Source organism: Marmota monax, unplaced genomic scaffold, assembly GCF_021218885.2.
Source record: "Marmota monax isolate L192 unplaced genomic scaffold, Marmota_monax_Labrador192_F-V1.1 WCK01_AAM20220418_F8-fsc00127, whole genome shotgun sequence".
NCBI classification, from domain to species: Eukaryota; Metazoa; Chordata; class Mammalia; order Rodentia; family Sciuridae; genus Marmota; species Marmota monax.
This window is the reverse complement of record NW_026692894.1, coordinates 3,945,710-3,964,870: the sequence shown is the minus strand read 5'-3', so window position 1 is coordinate 3,964,870 and position 19,161 is coordinate 3,945,710. Positions and strand designations below refer to the sequence as shown.

Sequence of the window (19,161 nt, the reverse complement as noted above, 5' to 3'; positions counted from 1 at the left end):
ACATTTGCCAAAATGTTTGCCAAGGACACAGTCTGGGAGGGATGATGGCTGAGGAAACTCACACTTTGGCAAACATTATCCAACAGGACCATGGCAAAGGGACAAAATGATTAAAAATGTGAACACAAATGATGTCAATATGTGAGGAAGTACACTTTGGAATGAAACAAGACAACTATCTAATGTGGCAGAGGTACAGCCAGGCACTCAGGATTATCAATAGCTGACTATAAGTCAGTCCACACAGTATAACTTTTGGAAATTCGAGTGCAAGATGGCCTATACTGTGGGCACATCTACCTCTCTCTCTCCCGCTTCCTGAAAACCACTGCCTGCCTTCAAAGAGATACAAACTAATACATTTGTAAAGGTACTGCAAACTGGAAGGGAAGCCATCAAAGATTTTTAGTAATTTCTAGAAGGTGGCAGGCAAATGAAGTATCACTCATTCATAAATTGACAACCGGGCAGACTTCCACAGTGAAGCAAGCTGAGCAGGATGGAGGAAAACTGACAGCCAGGCGTAGCACTGTGAACTTCAAGACCACCAGAGATAAAGAGATGGTTTTAGCGGCTTCTATAGAGAACAGTAAATTACTATAAGGACTAAGTATTAGACTGATATCAGATTCTCATCAGCAACATTAGATGCTAGATGGTAATAAGTCCAAGATTTCAAACTTCTGAACACCATACGCAAATTATGATCAAGATATGCAAGAATTCTGAAAATTTGCTTTCCATATACCTTTTCTGGAAGAAAACAAAACAAAACCTACAGATTTACACAGTGCAATGGCCAGGAATGATCTTTTCTTAACTAAATGATCAGACTCAAAAGACCCAACAAACCACACTTGGCTGCAGGTTCACCCAGGAAAGAGAATGGAAACATGGCAGCCACCACCAGGGCAGCTTCAGGCATTTCTTCCCAGTGGGAGTCTTTCTAGCAGTCTACATAATTGTCCTAGGAGCTACTCTTTTTGCCCTGCAGGTGATAATCAGGTAACAGTGGATAAGATTCAATAATGGGCAGGTGTGGAGACACTATGGTTTAGAAGCCTCACATTCCAAATAGAAACCAATATCCCTTGTAATCATTCCATGAGCACAGATCCCAGAATCGCATGGAACATGTGAATTTACAAAAGTTTTCACACTCAGGAAAGCCCAAAGCTGTCTCTTGACCAGATATTTATAGTCTTCCCAGGATAGATGCAATTAGTGACCAGGGCAATTTTTATCATAAGCAGTGCTACTGAATAACAGCTAACGTTCCACTTCTATTAGATTTTCAGGGAAATGGATCTAGAAAGTAAGGGGACCCAAGGTCAGTATGTCATGCAAATGGAAAAGGATCCTGTTAAGCCTTTACTACATTCCACAACACACACACACACACACAAATATAAAAAAAAAGGAAGGAAGAAACAAAAAAAGGAAAAAAAATCCAAGAAACAATATTGCCAATCTAGAGAGGAAAGAGAAAGGAAGTTTAGGACCACAGCTGTAGAGTAGGTGTAGGAAGCAATCTTCTCAAAATTAACCAATGAATAAACAGTATGTTTTAAAAGCTCTATAACAGGAAAAAGAGGCAATTAGGAACTTCAGGAAAACAAAAAGCTATTCAACATGTGGAATAATTCTGACACTCATAAGAAAATCTGATCTATTAGATCTGAACAGGGTACAATTCTTCCCAGAGGGGCGCATGCTTAGTGACATAGAATATTTCTCTCACTGCATATCCAATTACTAGATATGTTGTGAACAAACAATATTATATAATCAGAATATTATAACGAGCTCTCAGTTGTTTTCCCTTCTCAGGATTATTTTATAGTTAACACATGGAAAACTTCAGCATAGGTTACAGAACAAAATGTACACATCATAAACATTTTTTCAAAATTTTTTAGTTGTAGTTGGTACGTTATCTTTATTTATTTATTTATTTTTATGTGGTGCTAAGGCTCGAACCCAGTATCTCACACGCACAAGGCAAGTGCTCCACCACTGAGCCCCAGCCCCAGCCCCCACATCATAAACCTTTATAAGGTCAGTGTGGTTGGACAGCTTACAGAGGATGGGAAGTAGGAAGAAGAAAGACAAACGGAAATAGAGGGGAATAATTTCTTCATCAACATAGTAGGAAACCAGAAACTACTGTCCACAATTGATAGATGAAAAAAATAGAGGTTTAAGTATATCATTTAATTTTAAAAGGCAAATAATAGAACTAAAGTGAAAATCATAACTAACAAAAATGAAGAGTGCTGAAGTGAATTATAGCAAAAGTTAGTAAAGCTGATAATTTAATTATTAGAGGTTCAAAATATTAAAATCAAGAAGTTACAAAAACTAAAAACAGAAAAAAAAAGTCAGAAGTAGTTACCTCCAAGGAGTGGAACAGAAGATGGGAAGGTAAAATTTTACTTTTTACAAAATGATCTCTGCATTACTTAAATTAATTTCCATGTGTGTGTTTGTGTTCATAATTTAAGAGCTGAATAAACAGATCAATTGTTCAACAACTTAAAGGACAGCAGAGAAAAGAAATCAATGCTTGGAAAAGCAAAATAAGGCTAAAGTGTACATTATTATATTAGGTAAGGAAAGAGGGGTAAAAATTAATTAAAAAAAAATAGTACAGGGCTGGGGATGTGGGTCAGCAGTAGAGTGCTTATCTAGTATGCACAACACCTGGGGTTCAATCCACAGAACCCACCCACCCCCCAAAAAAAAGTTAATACAAAAGCAAGGTTATCTACAGCAGAAGATGACCCCAGCCTGAATGAAAACAAGAGAAGCGTCAAGTCTAGCAGAAAGGACCTGAGAACTAGAAAGGAAAATGCCAATCCCAGAGCTCAAAGACAGGGAGCCACTCATTCTGAGAGATTTCTCTGAGGACAGCAGAAATCCGAGCTCTCATCTCTTGACAAGGAAAAATGCTATCAAGAGGCAGAGCTATGATCTTTAAATATTCCATGTAATTTTATTTATAACATGACTCACATTCTATTTCAATAAGAACACGCTACAATTCTTAAAGCTAATAGAATCCTCTCTTGAGGTCTGCTCTGGAGTATGTTAGGTAAGAAGTCTTTTCTTTTTTTAAAAAAATCATTTATATATATTCTCAGTTTCTTAAGGCCTAACTTGAAAATAGGAAGCACAGTAAATTCAGGATATGCCTGTAAATGTAAAATCATAACGCTGGGTTCCATTGATCCTTATAGGGTTAAAAGATACTTGTCTTTTCACTACTCTTGTTCTTCTACTGTATTATTTATTTATTAATATGTAAAACACTGCTGGAGCATCTAAGTGCTAAAATACAAAGTTAAAAACATAAATTATTTAAATCCATCAAGTAATGGAAGCAAACAAAGATATTGATGACTTAATGCAAAGTTACATGAGAGGAGTTATTAGTGAATGCGTTTTTTAATTTAAAAAAAATTTTCACTAAATACAACATCATTATAACATGTACCTGGTCAACAGTCAACCAGATCTTGTTAAAAAGACACCTGGTATAGCACCTTTGGCAGAGGAAAATAAAAGAGAGAGAGATGAGGAATATATTTTATAACATACAAAATGTCATAAGGGATGGATAAACATCAAAGATGACAAGTTTTGAGGAAGCACAGATCTGGTCCCGGAGCTACACACTCAATGAGCAGACACTCTGGAAAGACAAATGGATGGCTGGTTGCTCATGGGCCTCAGAGACCCTCTAGTTTCATAAAGAGGGTCCCAGGAGCTTGGGAAAAGTTAACCATTTCATCTGCCCTTTTCCATCATTTAGCCTGGCTTGGCCCTCAGGTAATGCTTTGGTACTAGGAAGCAATGCGGTAGACTGGAAAGAGCCCTGGGTTTAAATCTTAGCTCCACTCCTTGGAAAAGATACTCTCTCTGAGCTTCATTTCCTCTTCTATAAAATAAGGACAATACTCCACAAGCATTTTGTATTCAGACAAAAAGAGATAAAATAATGCAGGTACTGGAATATTAATTAGGATATAATTGTTAGTTTTCTTAAGCTGTGGCAGAAATGCCCACAAAATCTGTGCTTCAATGGGAATTTCCTGCCTAGCCAGGAATGGACTACATCCACATTAGCTTTTCCTGTCTACCAGCTAGATGTATGTGATGCTGAGGAGGCTCTAAATGATGGTGGAACTATAAGAAGGGAGATGCGTGGGTTCCTCATTCATCTGTGGAGAACGGCCACTTGACAACAGAACACCCACAGTGACTGTTAGATGACTGAGAAATACACTATTGTGTTAAGTCACTGAAATACTGAAAATTATTTGTTACAGCAGCAAGTGCTACCTTAACCAACATACATGTGCTTTGTGATAATATAATAGTAATGGTGATGGTGTCAAACATGCCCTCAGACAAGCCATTGTTAATGCTATTTAGAAATCTTGGTCAAGTAAGCACCTGAAAAGATGTTCAACATCATTAGCCATTAGGTAATTGCAAATTGAAGCCACAATGATATGCCACTTCACCTCCACATTCTGTGATCAAAAAGATGGACAACAACAAGTGCTTGTGGAAAATTAGAATGCCTCATACGCCGCTGGTAGGAACAGAAAATGGTGTTAACTGCTATATAAATGCTTGGAAGTTCTTCAAAAAGTCAAACACAGTTACCACAGGACTCAATGGCTATTTCTAGGTTTATACCCAAGAAAACTGAATATGTTCATATGAAAACTTATATATATACTATTCATAGCAGCATTATTCATAATAATAAAAAGTGGAAATAATTCAGATATTTACCAACTGATGAATGGATAAAAAAAATTTGGTTATACAATGGAATACTATTTATTCTTAAAAAGAAATATGTTATATGTTATATGAAGAAATATGTTATATATGTTACAATCATGAATTAACCTGGAAAACATCACATTAAGTAGAAGTAAGGAACACAAGGTCATATAAGATTTCATTTATATGAGATGTCTATTATATGAAAATCCAGAGAGAGAGAAAGTAGATTGCTGGCTGCTGGATTGCAGGAGTTGAAAAGAAATGGGGGTGGGTGACTGTTAATGAAGAGAAGGCTTCATTTTGGAGTGATGAAGATGTTCTAGAACGTTGGAAGTGATGGCTGCACAACTCTGTGAGTATACTAAAAAGCACTGAATCATACACTTTATAAGGGGTGAATTTATAGTATGTGAATCTGTCAAAGTTTGGACTGAAAATGTCCCCCAAAGGCAACTGTGGTAAAGATCTGGTTGTCAGTCTATGGTTGCTACTGGGAGGTGGGTTAGGTGGAAGGAAGTTAGGTCACTGGGGGCAAGGACGTGAAGGGAATATTAGGACCCCATCTCCTTCCTCCTTCTCTGCTTCTCAGCTGCCATGAGGTGAACAGGCCTCCTCAGTCATATGTTCCTGCCCCGATTGCTCTACTGTGTCACCACAGGCCCAAAGCAACAAGAGCAAGTGACCATGGACTGAAACCAAGAACCTATACAAACTTTTCCTCCCTATAAGTTGATTTTCCAGGTATTTTAACACAGAAATAGAAATTGGACTAACACAGAACAATAATGCAATTTAAAAAAGAGCTGGGTGTGGTAGCGCACCCAGCAGCTCAGGAGGCTGAGGCAGGAAGATCATGTGTTCAAAGCCAGCCTCAGCAACTTAGTAAGACCCTGTCTCTAAATAAAACATAAAAAAAAGGGCTTGGGGGCTGGGGCTGTAGCTCAGTGGTAGAGCACTTGCCTAGCATATGTGAGGCAGGCACTGGGTTCAAGCCTTAGCACCACATATAAATAAATAAAATAAAGGTATAAAAAATACATTATTTAAAAAAAGAGAAGAAGGGCTGGGGATGTGGCTCAGTGGTTAAGCACCCCTGGGTTCAATCCCCAGTACAAAAAAAAAAAAAAAAAAGAAAGAAAAAAAGAAAAAAGAAAGAAAGAAAAAGCAGCCATTTGCTGTCTTGTCTCCCAGAGAATCTGGCTGTACAAAAAGGCTCTCTTCACATACTGACTCTAGGCTGGTCAGAACCCGCAGAATCCTTCCTGCCAGCTGTTCCTGCAACTAGGTAAGCTCAGAGCTCCCGTGCTAAGTGCATTAAATGCCTCTGCCCATGAAGAGCCTAAGGCACAAGGCTTACCTTAGTTCTGGTAACAACTAGCTAACACAGAGATGAGATAAATTTTTAGCTAACTCTGAGACTGGTATGAGGGTGGGGAGTAAGATAGAGCCCCAGAATAATTTTTGATGTATGTATCACGTCAGCAAAATTCTCTAAGGAAGAAAAAAAAAATATCTTAAAGGAATAGTGTGGGATGTGGGAAAGATCTGAGAGAGGATTGCATAAAGAAAGTATCTTTCTTTTTCCTACTTAGATATATACATTATTTTCGAAAGTGTGAGTCAAGTTCAAATCTCAACAGAAAGCTTATTTGGTCCTATCAAGTAAATTCCCATATGTACTTAATAATCAAACTATGGTAAAGGATTATTGTGATACATTTTCTTTTCTTATATACTTATTTTTTAGTTGTAGGTGGACACAATACCTTTGTTTTATTTATTTATTTTTATGTGGTACTGAAAATCCAACCCAGGGCCCCCCACATGTGCTGGGTAAGCATTTTACCACTGAGCTACAACCCCAGCCGATGTAATACATTTTCAACCTCAAAAGAAGAATATAATTCAGTGGTCCCAGTAATACATACTTGGAACTGCTGACTCCATCAGAAAGACTGCTCTTGCAATTGGAATAAATTACTGAAAGGAGGCAACTTACTTGCAGGAGACTTTTGTTCTATCAGCCACCATGGTCCACTGTTGCTGGTTGGTAGAAACCTCAACATAGTAACTGTAGCTGCGGTCATCACAGTCCCAAAGTAACAATCTAAACAAAGAGAAAAACAAGATTGCTGTAAATGTTCTCACTGGCATGGAGACATAGGCATGGGACAATCTATGTCTACCTCATCCTTCTAACCTGCCTCCTCTGCACATCACAATTCCAGAACTGGGGAAAGAAAGTGAATTTCCCAAAGGTACGAACAGAACAGTCTGCAGCTCGTCTCTTCAGTAGGAGTTCATTTCACAAATCCCCTAATTTTGGGTAGTCTCTGTCCACTTAACTGGCATGGTTCTTCAGACTGGCTCTGGAGGGAGATGTCTCCATGTCCTCCTTCCTTATTCACCACTTGGCAGGGCTGACTAAACGTAACATCCTGGAGACCACTGCTCATGGAGGAATCTGCTTTCTAATTGATGATAACTAGCATGCCCCATGACCTTTATTTATCATGTTTTAGGTTTCTTCTCATTCTCACCTGTATATGTGCCTAACTTTGGTAAGATTAACTGATTTGGAGATCTAGTAATCCCAAAGGACCCGTAGCAGGGTTGTTCCAGGATCTTCCCAAACCTGCAGATGCTCAAACTACTTTAAAAAAAAAAATAGTGGGGGCTGGGGATACAGCTCAGTTGGCAGAGTGCTTGCCTAGCTTGCAGAAGGCCCTAGGTTCAACCCCCAGCACCACCACACACACACACAAAGTGCCATAGTATTTGTGTATAACATACACACATCCTCCTGTACACTTTAAATTATCTCTAGGTTACTCATAATACCTAATACAAAGTGAGTTCAACGCAAATAGTTGTTGCATTGTATTTTCTAGGGAATAGTGACAAGAAAAAAGTCTGTACATATTTGTTGCAAACCCACACATATGGAGGATCTTCTACATAGGCAAACATATATTCACTAGCAAAACTTCCTTAAATATTATTTAGGAAGTTATTATTTGGGTCCTTTTCTTCTTATCCCACTTTTCTACCCAGACAAGAACTTGAGCATTGACAATATTATTCCACTGTTGTTAAGCTCAAAGATGACAAAATTTATCTATTGATTTCAGAACTGTGGTTACCTCTGGGGAAGGTATTGATTGGGAAATGGCATGAAAGAACCTTCTAGAACGCCAGAAGTATTTTAATTTTGATGTGGGTAGTAGTACCTGAGTATAGACATGTAAATATTCATTAAGCTACACCTAAATTATTTGTGCACTCTGTATTATTCTTCAATTAAAAAGTAAGAATAAAAAAAGCAATATGGGATCTACATTTTGCTTCTGACAGTTCTGCAAGGAGATCTATGATTTCTATCATCTATGTTTTTTATGATTCCAGCCTTAAAAGTCCTTCCTATGCAAAATTCACACAGTATCTTATTGCTTTATAAGTTGGTCACGGGCATTTGCTTCCTTCACCAGCTAGAACAGAGAGCACCCTGAAGGCAGCGTATATGGCACACTGAGTTCTCACTTCCTAGTACCTGGCCCAGTGTCTCACACAGAGCTTATGCTCAACCAATGTCTGGGCAAATACATTCCTTCCAACAACAGTAATGATGACCATGAAGGACAGTACTTCCTTAATGCTTACTGTGTTTCAGTCCTTATGTTAAGTGTTACACAATTTGTCTTATTAAGTCCTTCCAAATATCCTCTTAGTGAGTACTATTATTCCTGTCAAATTATACAGATGGTGAAAAAGGCTTAATGCTATCAAACAACTTGTCTAAACTCATGGTTGCTGAGTGATTGATAAGGATTCCAACCTGGTATCCTGAATCAAAGCCCAGTTCTGTTATTCTGCTGCCAAATGTTTTCTTTATTCCCAGTCAGAATTTTCAACCTGCAACCTATCAGTTTATAAAAGTAGTTTGTATTACATTCCTTTAATTTATAATTATGATCAATGAAAAGGCTTTGCAAAAGTTCAGTTTAGTGTCCCCTACATAGCTATTATTGAGGATTAGGACTGCCCATGTTCCCCTCTCCCATTAGTTCTTTGTTTTCAATTGTAATGCTGTTTGCTATCAAGTAATATATGTTTGTTACTGAAATTAGGAAAGGACTTCAGACTGATTAATCATTCTCTTCATTAATAGCTCTGGTAACAGGTTTGCTGGGAGACAATGTTGAGACATTTTCTCATTGGGATTCTGGATTACTTATGGACAGCCAGATTTGTCAACCTTTCAGATAATCAAGAGTTAGTTCTGCTACAGAGTATCCAAACAAAAACAATCAGTCCCTTTAGGAATATAATCTAACCAGACCTCAAAATATTTCATTGAAAAAGACTGCCTTGAGGATATGGGCTATAGAAAAGATAAAAAAGGATGACCAATTATGAGTATCATAAACATTCCAGTAGAGAATCTTGAAAGGATAGCACACTAGAAGAATTTTTAAGTGGCCTATTCTATAAAGTCCTCCATTTTGTTTTAAGGCAAATCGTTATTTTAAAATGAAGATCATCTGTAATTCTAAGAATACTGTAAACACAAATACAAAGTGCCTATTATTTGTAACTTGCTTATTTTGCTTAACAATCTATTATGAACATCTTTTCGTATATTGAATATTCTTATACATCACATATGCTGACTTTGTAGTATTTTATTTTTTGGACATCTCAATTTATTTAATCAGTCTCTTATTATTAGGCACTTAGGTAGCTGATATTATTTTACTGGTATGAAAATTCTATGATGAGGGCTGGGGTTGTGGCTCAGTGGTAGAGCGCTCGCCTAGCACGCGTGAGGCACTGGGTTTGATCCTCAGCACCACATAAAAATAAAATAAAGATATTGTATCCACCTAAAAAACTAAAAAATAAATACTTAAAAAAAATTCTGTGATGAACATTCTTAGCTAAATACATGATCAATGCCTTTGAAAGTTTCTGTAAACAAAACTCCTAGAGTAGGGCATACAAACATTTTGAAGCTTTGGTATGTATCATAAAATAGCTGTATATCTTTCTTCTCCCCCATCCCAAACAAAAATCTTTAACAAGTTGTACTCACATCACCACCAGTGTGTAACAAATGCCCAAGTATCATCACCAATATTGTGGTTAGGTTTATAAATACTGCCAATTTGATAGATGAAATATATTTAGCTAATTTGCAATTTTTTACTTAACATTGAACTTGAACATTTTACCCATTTCCTACTTACATTTATCCTTTTGTTAATGACTTACAAAATGTCCTCTATATCTAAAGGATATTAATCCACTGCCTAGCATAGTTTGCATGCTGAAGATATTAATTTTTATTAGCCTGGACTATCGATCTTTACCTCAATAATTTCTCCTGGTCTAAATTCTTTTTTTCTGAACAGCAGCCAAGTGCACATATTGGTGGAAATCTTGTTCTCTATTCCTCTATTAGGAGTCCCTAGGGGCTGGGAATGGGGGGGTCATGGTGACTCCTAAGTGGAAAAGGGACACTGATGGATCTCAGGTTATCAAGACCATGGCTCAAACTCACCTACACAGTGGGGTTTTTTGTGAGATTCTAATTCATATGTCAGAATGCATATTTGCTTGGAATTAAGGCTTCACAGAGAATAAAAATCTCCTGGTTGATTCAAACAAAAAAGCAGGTACAGTTTAAGAACACTCAAGGAAAACTGACTCCATCTCTTTCTCCATGGATAGGAATTTGGTTCTGATAAGGCACAAGTGGAAGGCCCACCGACAACCTCCACTTCTTCTCCTGCCAGCAGCGCAGAGTCACTGTTCTTATGCCTTTGTACTTGCAGGACAAAGAGACACTGCTGACCTGTATCCAACCGGGAATGTCTGCAGGGAGCTTGCCCAGGACAGACACCTCGATGATGTGTGTGTATGTATGTGTGAGCTCTTTAAAAGGCCCCATCTCTCACACACATCCACACACCTCCACCGTTCAGCAGAAGCCATTTCCAAAAGGAGCTGAATAATGGACACCACTGGCCAAGAACTGTTGAAGCTGATGAAGAGTGTTTAGCTAGGGCCACAAACCTCTCTACAGAGTGAGCACTGCATGAACTACCTGGTGATACTAAACACCATCTCCTCCATCTTTCCTCTTTCTTACTGTGGTGTTTCCCTAAAAGCAGTGAAGTGCTAGGTTTTTTAAAATTGATTAGCAGATGTGATTTTGCTTACATCCTCCATAAATGCTCTGGCTGGCTGCATATCATTGATTAGTAGGGGTTCAGTTTACAGCAACTAATTGCTCTCCTTGCTGGTGTTTTGATACAAAATTCAATAGTGAATATGATTTCAAAACTCTTGTCTTTGCGGCTTGAGTCAGAAGTGACTCGAGGCAAACCCAGTGGACTGAGTTTTCCCTTCTTAAAATAATTGCTCTCTCATCAGTCTGTGAAGAAAGTTTCCAAATTGTAGCATTCTAATTGGAAAGCCTGCATTATGCATGCGATGACAAACTATGTTGTGCTGAATGGCATTTTTCCGTCCTTTCTTAAGGGATTAATTCTATGCCAGATTGTGAACAATGGCTGAAGCCTAATGGTTGAGATCAACAGCTTCTCCAATGAATTGGGGCCTCTCAGACCAGGAGCCAGGGCCTGTTTTGCTTGTTTCTAATTGTCCATCATTTGTGGGAGACTCCACTGAAAGCCCTGGGGCCAACACTAATCCTGTTGTGAATAGTTTTTTCCTTTGGGTGAAAAACAAAAACAAAAAACAAAACAAAACAAAAAAACACCAAAGAAAGATCAACTACCAGGCTGTTGGTAATGCTGTAATAGCATCATGAAATCCATTTCTAATATTTCAGTCAAAGTTAAAGATACTCCAAAAAATATGCAGAAGGGGGTGGGGTTGTAGCTCAGCTGTAGCGTACTTGTCTGGGGTATGTGAGGCACTGGGTTTCATCCTCAGCGCCACATAAAAATAAATAAATGAATAAAATATGCAGAAGACTCTTTGTTAAAGATCCCTTGAATTCTTGAGAAATTACTGTTTTCCATTCAACAGTCCAAGAATCATTGTCCAAGAATTATTTACTAAGTACTGACTACGTAACACTCAGACAAGTCACTTAACTTAGTTAAGCTACTTACTTCGGTTTCACTCTTGGTGACCTTTAGTGTCTGGATCTGGTTTCCCAGGCTGTTGCAGTTCTAACGGTTTATGATCCTCTGCCATCACATGAGCAGTAGAGATTTTTTTTGGTGTGTCTGTACATTACAGAGTAGCTCTTCTCCTTGGGAACAGTTTCCAGCCCAACTTCAAAGTAGATGAGGGGAGTTCCTGAGCTCAGCCTGTCCTGCAGACCTGACTGCATGCTGGGAAGCCACATGACCCATGCTGGGCTCATCAGACTTCCTTTCTCATAATTTGTGAATTATGTAGGATTTTAGCTTAATTAGTCCTGCTCCCTTAAACAAGATAATGAGAACACAGGCATTCTGGGGTGGCCCTCTCCTATCACAGGCTCAAGGAAGCAAAGAAAGCCACCTGAGTGAGAAGCAGTGAAGACAGTGCAGCTCAGGGAGGGCGGCCTGGACCTTGGACAGATCCCCAGGTCTGCCCTCGATCCCTATGATGGCCTTCAGAGTCTCTGCCCTAGTATTCCATGGGAAATCATATTCACTTAAATAATGTCATTACTTTTAGCTTAAGCCATTTTACTTGGTTTTTGTCACTTAGAACTGAAAGGGCCTAAGATAAGCTCCTAGCAGAGTGTGCTGGAAAGCAAAGGTACTCAGCAAAGAGCAGATGCTATGCCAACGAGAATGGCGGCGACACCTGGACGGCGACAGGACCACGGGGAATCTCATTTTGGACTTGCAGTCCTCCAGCGGCTCTTCTCAGCTGGACCTTGCTCCCTACCTGAGGATGATGCTACCTAATCGAACCTTGTGACAGCTGACAATAAGGAGGTAAAGAACGGGTGGCAGGAGGACTCCCTGCGGGGGGCAGTTTTTTCACTCAAGTGTGAAAGAAGGTGCTTTGGAGAAGGGGGAGAAGGGGAGTGGCGCACTGCAGAGTGGGCCCTACAGTACTCGCTGGGTCAGCAGGGCCACAGGGAGAAGGTCTTGCAGAGGTGGGATAGTCCCCAGAGTTCATCACTCTCCTCACAAGGGCATGGGGCCAGAGGAACCGGATCAGGGTCAAGGAATGAAGGACCAGGAGGATTTCTGACTATTTCTGGGTTGGGGAGCGGGGTGGACAACCTTTCAGAAGGGAGGACCTAGAGTTCACAATGTAGAAGAACAGAGGCCACAGACGTGATGGCGAGGGAGAAAGGTAACAAGCTCTGGTGACACAGGGAAACGCCAGCACTTCCGCTTCATCCAGCAGAGCCCAGATCTCACTCTTCTAATAGAGAAGCAGAAAGATAACATGTGAGGGGCACCGTTCTACCCCCTGCTTCTGCAAGGCAGGAGAGGTAGCAGGTAACAACTGCCAGAGGATTCAAAACAGCTTCAGAGAAGCAACTCTACCTGCGAGAAACGGGATTTTACCAAACATGAAAGGGATCCTTACTGTCAGCTGTCACAAGGTTCGATTAGGTAGCATCATCCTCAGGTAGGGAGCAAGGTCCAGCTGAGAAGAGCTGCTGGAGGACTGCAAGTCCAAAATGAGATTCTCAGCAGGAGACCAGAGTCAAGCAACAATGCTTTATCAGAAGTGTGCGAAGGAGATCAGGTGGCTGCCCTGCAGATTCCAGACAGGAGGACTCCTGAGGAGCTGTCGCCACAGGAGCCCTGCCTCTAAGTGGACCACGACCTTTCAGGGCAAAGGGGATACCTGTCTTCCTCCAACAGCAGAAGGAGGGAAATACAGATTGTTCCCCAGATGGAAAGGGTTCTTGGGAACTACGTTAGTTGGAGGACATCAGAGAGTCTAGGTATTATCTGATAGTTTAATTATTCAAAACTGGGATGTTGCATTAGTCAGCTTTATGTAACTGTGATAAGATACCTAAGATAATCAACTTAAAAGGAAGAGTTTATTTTGGTTCATGATTTTGGAGGTTTCAGTCCTTGTTGTTTGGTAGTTTTGCTTTGGGGCCTGTGGCAAGGAGGTGCATCGTGGCAGAAGCGTGTTTATAGCAGAGAAAGCTGCTCATCTCATGGCAACTAGAAGCAAAACGAAAGAGCCAGGAAGGGGTCGGGGCACAGTATCGCCACCAAGGGACACTCTCAGTGGCTCTCTTCCTCCAACTAGGTCCTACCTCTTAAAGATTCCACTCAATAGCGCCAAGAACTGGGGACCAAGCCTTTAACGTGGGGGCTTTAGGGGACATTCCAGATCCAAACTATAACAGATGTGGAGGGTAATTTCTCTAAGAAAGTAAAAAATGATGGCACTGGCCAGAAAAAAGGCAGGCACAGGCTCTAGGTTGTCTGGATGTGTAGTTTCTGTGTTTAGACCCTGATGCTCCAGGACTAAAATGAAGTGAAGAAAGTGTTTACTTGGGCTCCTGTGCAGACTGCCTCACTGGGAGGAGGCAGAATAAAAGGAGGGGTTGGGTAATCCAGGTAAGTTACTTAAAAGTAGAGAGATATTAATGGAGAGATGCCAGCAGGATATAGCTGTGTGTAGCTAGATGAGGCAGAGCTTTCCAAAACCTTGAGACAATATGAAGCTATCAACTCTTTACGGCTACTTGAGACCATCTTTTTACTCCTTGGTGGGATATTAAATTTTGTATTTTAAGGTTTAGGTGACAACATAAAAACTATCCGTGTACTATCCAACAGCATGGCTGCAGCTGAGATTTTCAGCAAATGCCAAGTGTGGAATGAACGGTGAAGGACTAAGCATCATCCAGTCTCACACACACACAGATCTCACCAGTTTCAAAATGTTTTTGGATTATATTTGGAAAAATTATAATCAATACATGTCCTGCTTCCAGTGCAAATCTATTTTTTTAAGTTCCTGGGTTAATTTTCTTACATGGGCAAAACACTGCCCAAGTCACTGTTTACAGACTAGTCAATCACTTAGCAAACCCTTATTTAACAAATAAGTTTAATTCTAGGCTAATGATCTAGATTTCATACTACACAGTTCAATTTGAAGAAAATTCTTTCATTTTATGCTTGTGGATATGTGAGAAAATTTTGTTCAGGCCAAACAGTCCTTGAGAATAAAAGCAGTTTTCTTACATTTCTGAAGGTGACTTTCCAAATACAGCCATTTCTTAAGCAAGACATTGGCATCAGAAGTATCAGGAACTGATCAAATGGTCTTGTGATATTTTAAAGGTGAAGTCTCTTTATGTTACAGACCTTTCAGGCCGTGACACAGTGAGCAGGTATGCAGCTTTTACAGATCTTCCCCTGTTTAAATTTGGCATTATCTATTTCCCCTTTCTGCAGCAATGCTATCTGCCTTGATCCCAGCAGCCTCCTCTTTATGGCGCATGCACACAATCAGTGAGACCTGTCTGATTTGGCTCACTGGCAGGATCAGAAAGTATATGTAAGAGGCAGAAATGGCAAAGTCCCGCCCAGACCACAGGGCTTAGCTTCCCAGGTATTGAGTTCAGCTCACTTTCAGCTTCATTTACTAGAAAGATTATTAGTCACTGTTGTGACTTTAAAAGGCCAGAATCAGTGTCTTTTTACAGCTCAAAGTAATGTGCATTAGTGTGAACTTTTCTGTTCCCTGATCTTAATTCTGTGAAATTATTGGGAGGTGACAAGAGACAGGCTCAATAAAGACCTCAGGAACCACTAAGCTACAAGTTGAGTACTAGATTTTTTTTTACCACCTCAACCTCTATTTAACATATGTGACTTCCGTGGAATAAAATGGACCCGCTGAGGGCTTTCATCCAAAAGTTTGGGTAACACAGTCACCTGGCTCCAGGTTCCCTGCATATCATCATCCAAGTTCCTCTCCCTTCAGCCTCTAGGACCAAGACCATTCAGGAGGAACCACCTGACCATGGTTTCAGAGTACAGGGACCGTGCATGGTGAATAGACTTGGGGTTCCTCATGCTCCCCAACACACTGGCTTATGGATCACAGGCTCTACTGAGTTAAACTGATGGAGACTTGGGAGCAGGACAGGAAAGGGTGATTGAGAGAGGGAATTACAAATAAATCACAAAATCCAGGTAGCTCATTCCAGTAACATATTTAACATTTCATTATGTTTCAATCAGAAAATATCCTGCCTCCCTTAGATGGAACCAGTCCTCCATCCCCAGCCCCTACCACCATTTTGCCAAGTCTTCCCCTGGAAATAATTTATGAAAAATATCAACTCTGACTGCTGTTTCATCTCTTTGCTTCTTCTCCTGCCCCTCCTCTGACCACATGCTAATAGGTACCCACATGTGCACAGCCTACAAAGCACCAAGAAGCAGAGCCAAAGAGAAATTTAATAAGCTCCACAGCTCTCTTCTATTCCCTTGGGTCACGTTTTCATAGGAATGCGTTTCTGTGGGAGAACACACAATTTAGCTATAGGCAGATCTTTGTATCCTCACAACCTGGCGCTAAAGAGAGAGAATGGAAGGGCCACAAGGTAGGAAGGTTCGACTCCAAATATTACAGGCAAGAGAACATTCCAGCAGGGGTGAACTATAAGGCAAAAACTCTTCTATTCAATGATGTCCTCTATTTTTGTTCTTACCAAACCTCTTTTTTGGTCTCTCTTAACACAGCCGGCACTATTTTCACACATCTCCCTCTCTTTCTTATCAGCCTGACCTCTTCACCTTAATCAGATCTGGATTTCAACCTTTGCTCCAGCTGTGAATCATCTTCTTTTCCCTACAGGGCACAATCTACAAAGTCCTGAACTCTTGCTGGAAATGATTTTAAACACTCGCCCATGCAATCCAGACCCTCAGCCCCTTCAGCACCACCTGTGCTGCCACTCTTCCTCCTCCACCTGCCACCTCCACCCGCTGCACCCAACCTGGTGGTGAGATGGTATGGCCTGTACAAAGTCTGTCTCTCTCATCTCTTGGTTTTAAAAATTCCTCCCCATAAGTCCATTTTCTAATGAACTTCCTTCATTAAGTCTTTTTGTGAAAGCTTTCACATGAAAATAACTGCACACGAAAACACTAAACTATAATAAATTGTAAGAGTTTTACAATATAAACATTTAAAGTAGATTATACTGTCTGAGGTGTCTGATAAATCATAATTCTCCATGTGGTATATGACTTACAATTAAAATAAAGACATTAATGAGAATGTTAATAGTAACATCTTCTCCACCAGTACGTAAAGGTGAACATACTATATCTACAAGGTCTTACAAACAAAAGATAATGAATCAATTTAATATGTAACTGTGTGATAAATCTTTTGAAGAAAGGTAAGAAGCCAGGAAAAAAGAAAAAACAACAACATTTTATGTAATTTTTTTTGTAATGGCTAGAGGAAAAAATGGCTAATTACGTTTTTCAATGAGATTCTTTTGATCACAGGCCACTCAGTACAGTCTTCTTGATCCAGGTCTTCAAAGCTGGGATCACAAGTTTTAATTCAAACATTTTCAGCTGAACATTAATAACTCTTAACTTTTCTAACTGATAACCAGCTGTAATTAAACTAAACTGGTGTGGGCTATAGTACCAAAGGCTAAATGAGCAGTTGCCATTTTCTTTCTCTGGAATCGCCTACGCTATTCTTCCCAGAGCTGGAGGCCCAGGCAGCAGCTCACTGGTGGGAGGGATCTCAGTTCTTCCCAAGGCCGCAGAACACGTGGAGAGGCAGACTCGGTCTCACAAATGTGCACTAGAATTACCCAGTAGTTGCCCCTCCCTACCATATTTGTTTGGCTGAAGGATTCCTCAGACAGGAGAAAAGCCATGCCCCTCTGGAATGTGCTCTGCAAGAGCTGCCTATTTAGAAATAAACCTTCCAGGTGCCAACATGAATATTCACCAGAGTGTACCGGGCACCGGGGCCAGTTTCCATGCCATGAACACTAATCCTCCAAAATGTATTCCAGGCAAGCTACCAGGGCAAACTCCCATACAGAAACTGGGCTTTCCGGTGATGGAAAGAAGGAAACCTGAGTGAAGAAGGCAGAGATGAATAAATCACTCCTATCCAAGGCTCTGCTGGGCTAGATCTTGCTAAGTGGACTCTAGCACAGCAAGAGGCTTCATTAGAATACTGCACTCTGTGAATTCAACTTGTCTCTTTTGTTCAGCGGGCTCACCCTTCCTCATCAAGAAGAACAAACGTTTATCTCCCCTATGCCTCCCAGCCCTGTGGGCTGGACTCCTGTTTTCTTATTTTGGCTGGAAGGATGTCCTGAGGACAGGGTCCTGGTGCCAAATAGATACTCAGTGCAGATGGATGTGCACACACTACCCCACAGCCCTCGATTCACTGCCCTGACTCTCATTTACCAAGTACAGACAGAGAAGATCAGGTACTTTTGCAAGCCAGCAAAGGAACCATGCATGAGGGGGTGAGATCTCAGGCTTCTTGGGATCTTCCCACTCTGGCATCTAATCCCAAAGAGCAGACGCTGAGATTTATGCTGAGGGCAGAACAGGACCTGGATTCGGCAACCTATCTGAGTCACAGGAGACTGTTCTGATAATCAACGTTTCAGCGCCAGTGGTTAGGAAACATCCCGAGGTAATCTCCAAGGAGCTAGTGCCAGAACTCAGTGCACAGGCTGCACCCCAAAGCCTGACAGCACTGAGGAGCTTTGGGTCTCTGAACCCATGAGCAGGTAAAAAGAAAGTGGTGGGGTTGCTAATGATCTCCTTAAGCCTCTGATAGAAACAAGCACTGCTAAGGCAATGTGATGTCACAAGCAACAGTGGCACAGAAGGGGAGACAGGAGCCCTATTTTGTCTCTATTTCTTTGCAACCATAGATGTGTAGATTTTAATTTGTTAAATGGGTGGTGGAAGAGGGGTAGGGAAAGAAAGGGAGACAGATATATCTTTCATTTAGATGATTTGTGGTTCTTTTAAATCTATTTTCTTCCATTTAATTACAAAGTGATATATGACAAATCCTTTGGAACCTTTTTCTGAAATATCTATTATAAAAGGTAATATACTTGAACTGGAGTTGTGGCTCAGTGGTAGAGCGCTTGCCTAGCATGTGTGAAGCCCTGGGTTCAATCCTCAGCGCCACATAATAAATAAAATAAGGATATTATGTCCAACTACAACCAAAATATAAATAATTTAAAAAAATAAAAAAGTTAATATACTATATTACAAAAAAATGTGAACCAATATATTAAAAAGTATTCTTTAGTAGCAGACTAATTATTTTACAAACAACATCGTAGAATAACCGTAATATCTAAAACAGATGAAAGTA

General features: G+C 40.3%; 1 protein-coding gene across 5 annotated transcripts in view; it reads right to left on the bottom strand.

Moving 5' to 3' along the window:
• Positions 1 to 19,161, bottom strand: part of Btbd9 (BTB domain containing 9) — a 410,025-nt gene that overhangs the window by 68,345 nt on the left and 322,519 nt on the right. For all 5 annotated transcript variants that reach the window (XM_058581418.1, XM_046450749.2, XM_046450748.2 and 2 more), the window contains one exon: positions 6,803 to 6,910. In XM_058581418.1, the coding sequence (XP_058437401.1) occupies positions 6,803 to 6,910 (108 nt within the window). The remainder of the gene's footprint in view (positions 1 to 6,802; positions 6,911 to 19,161) is intronic.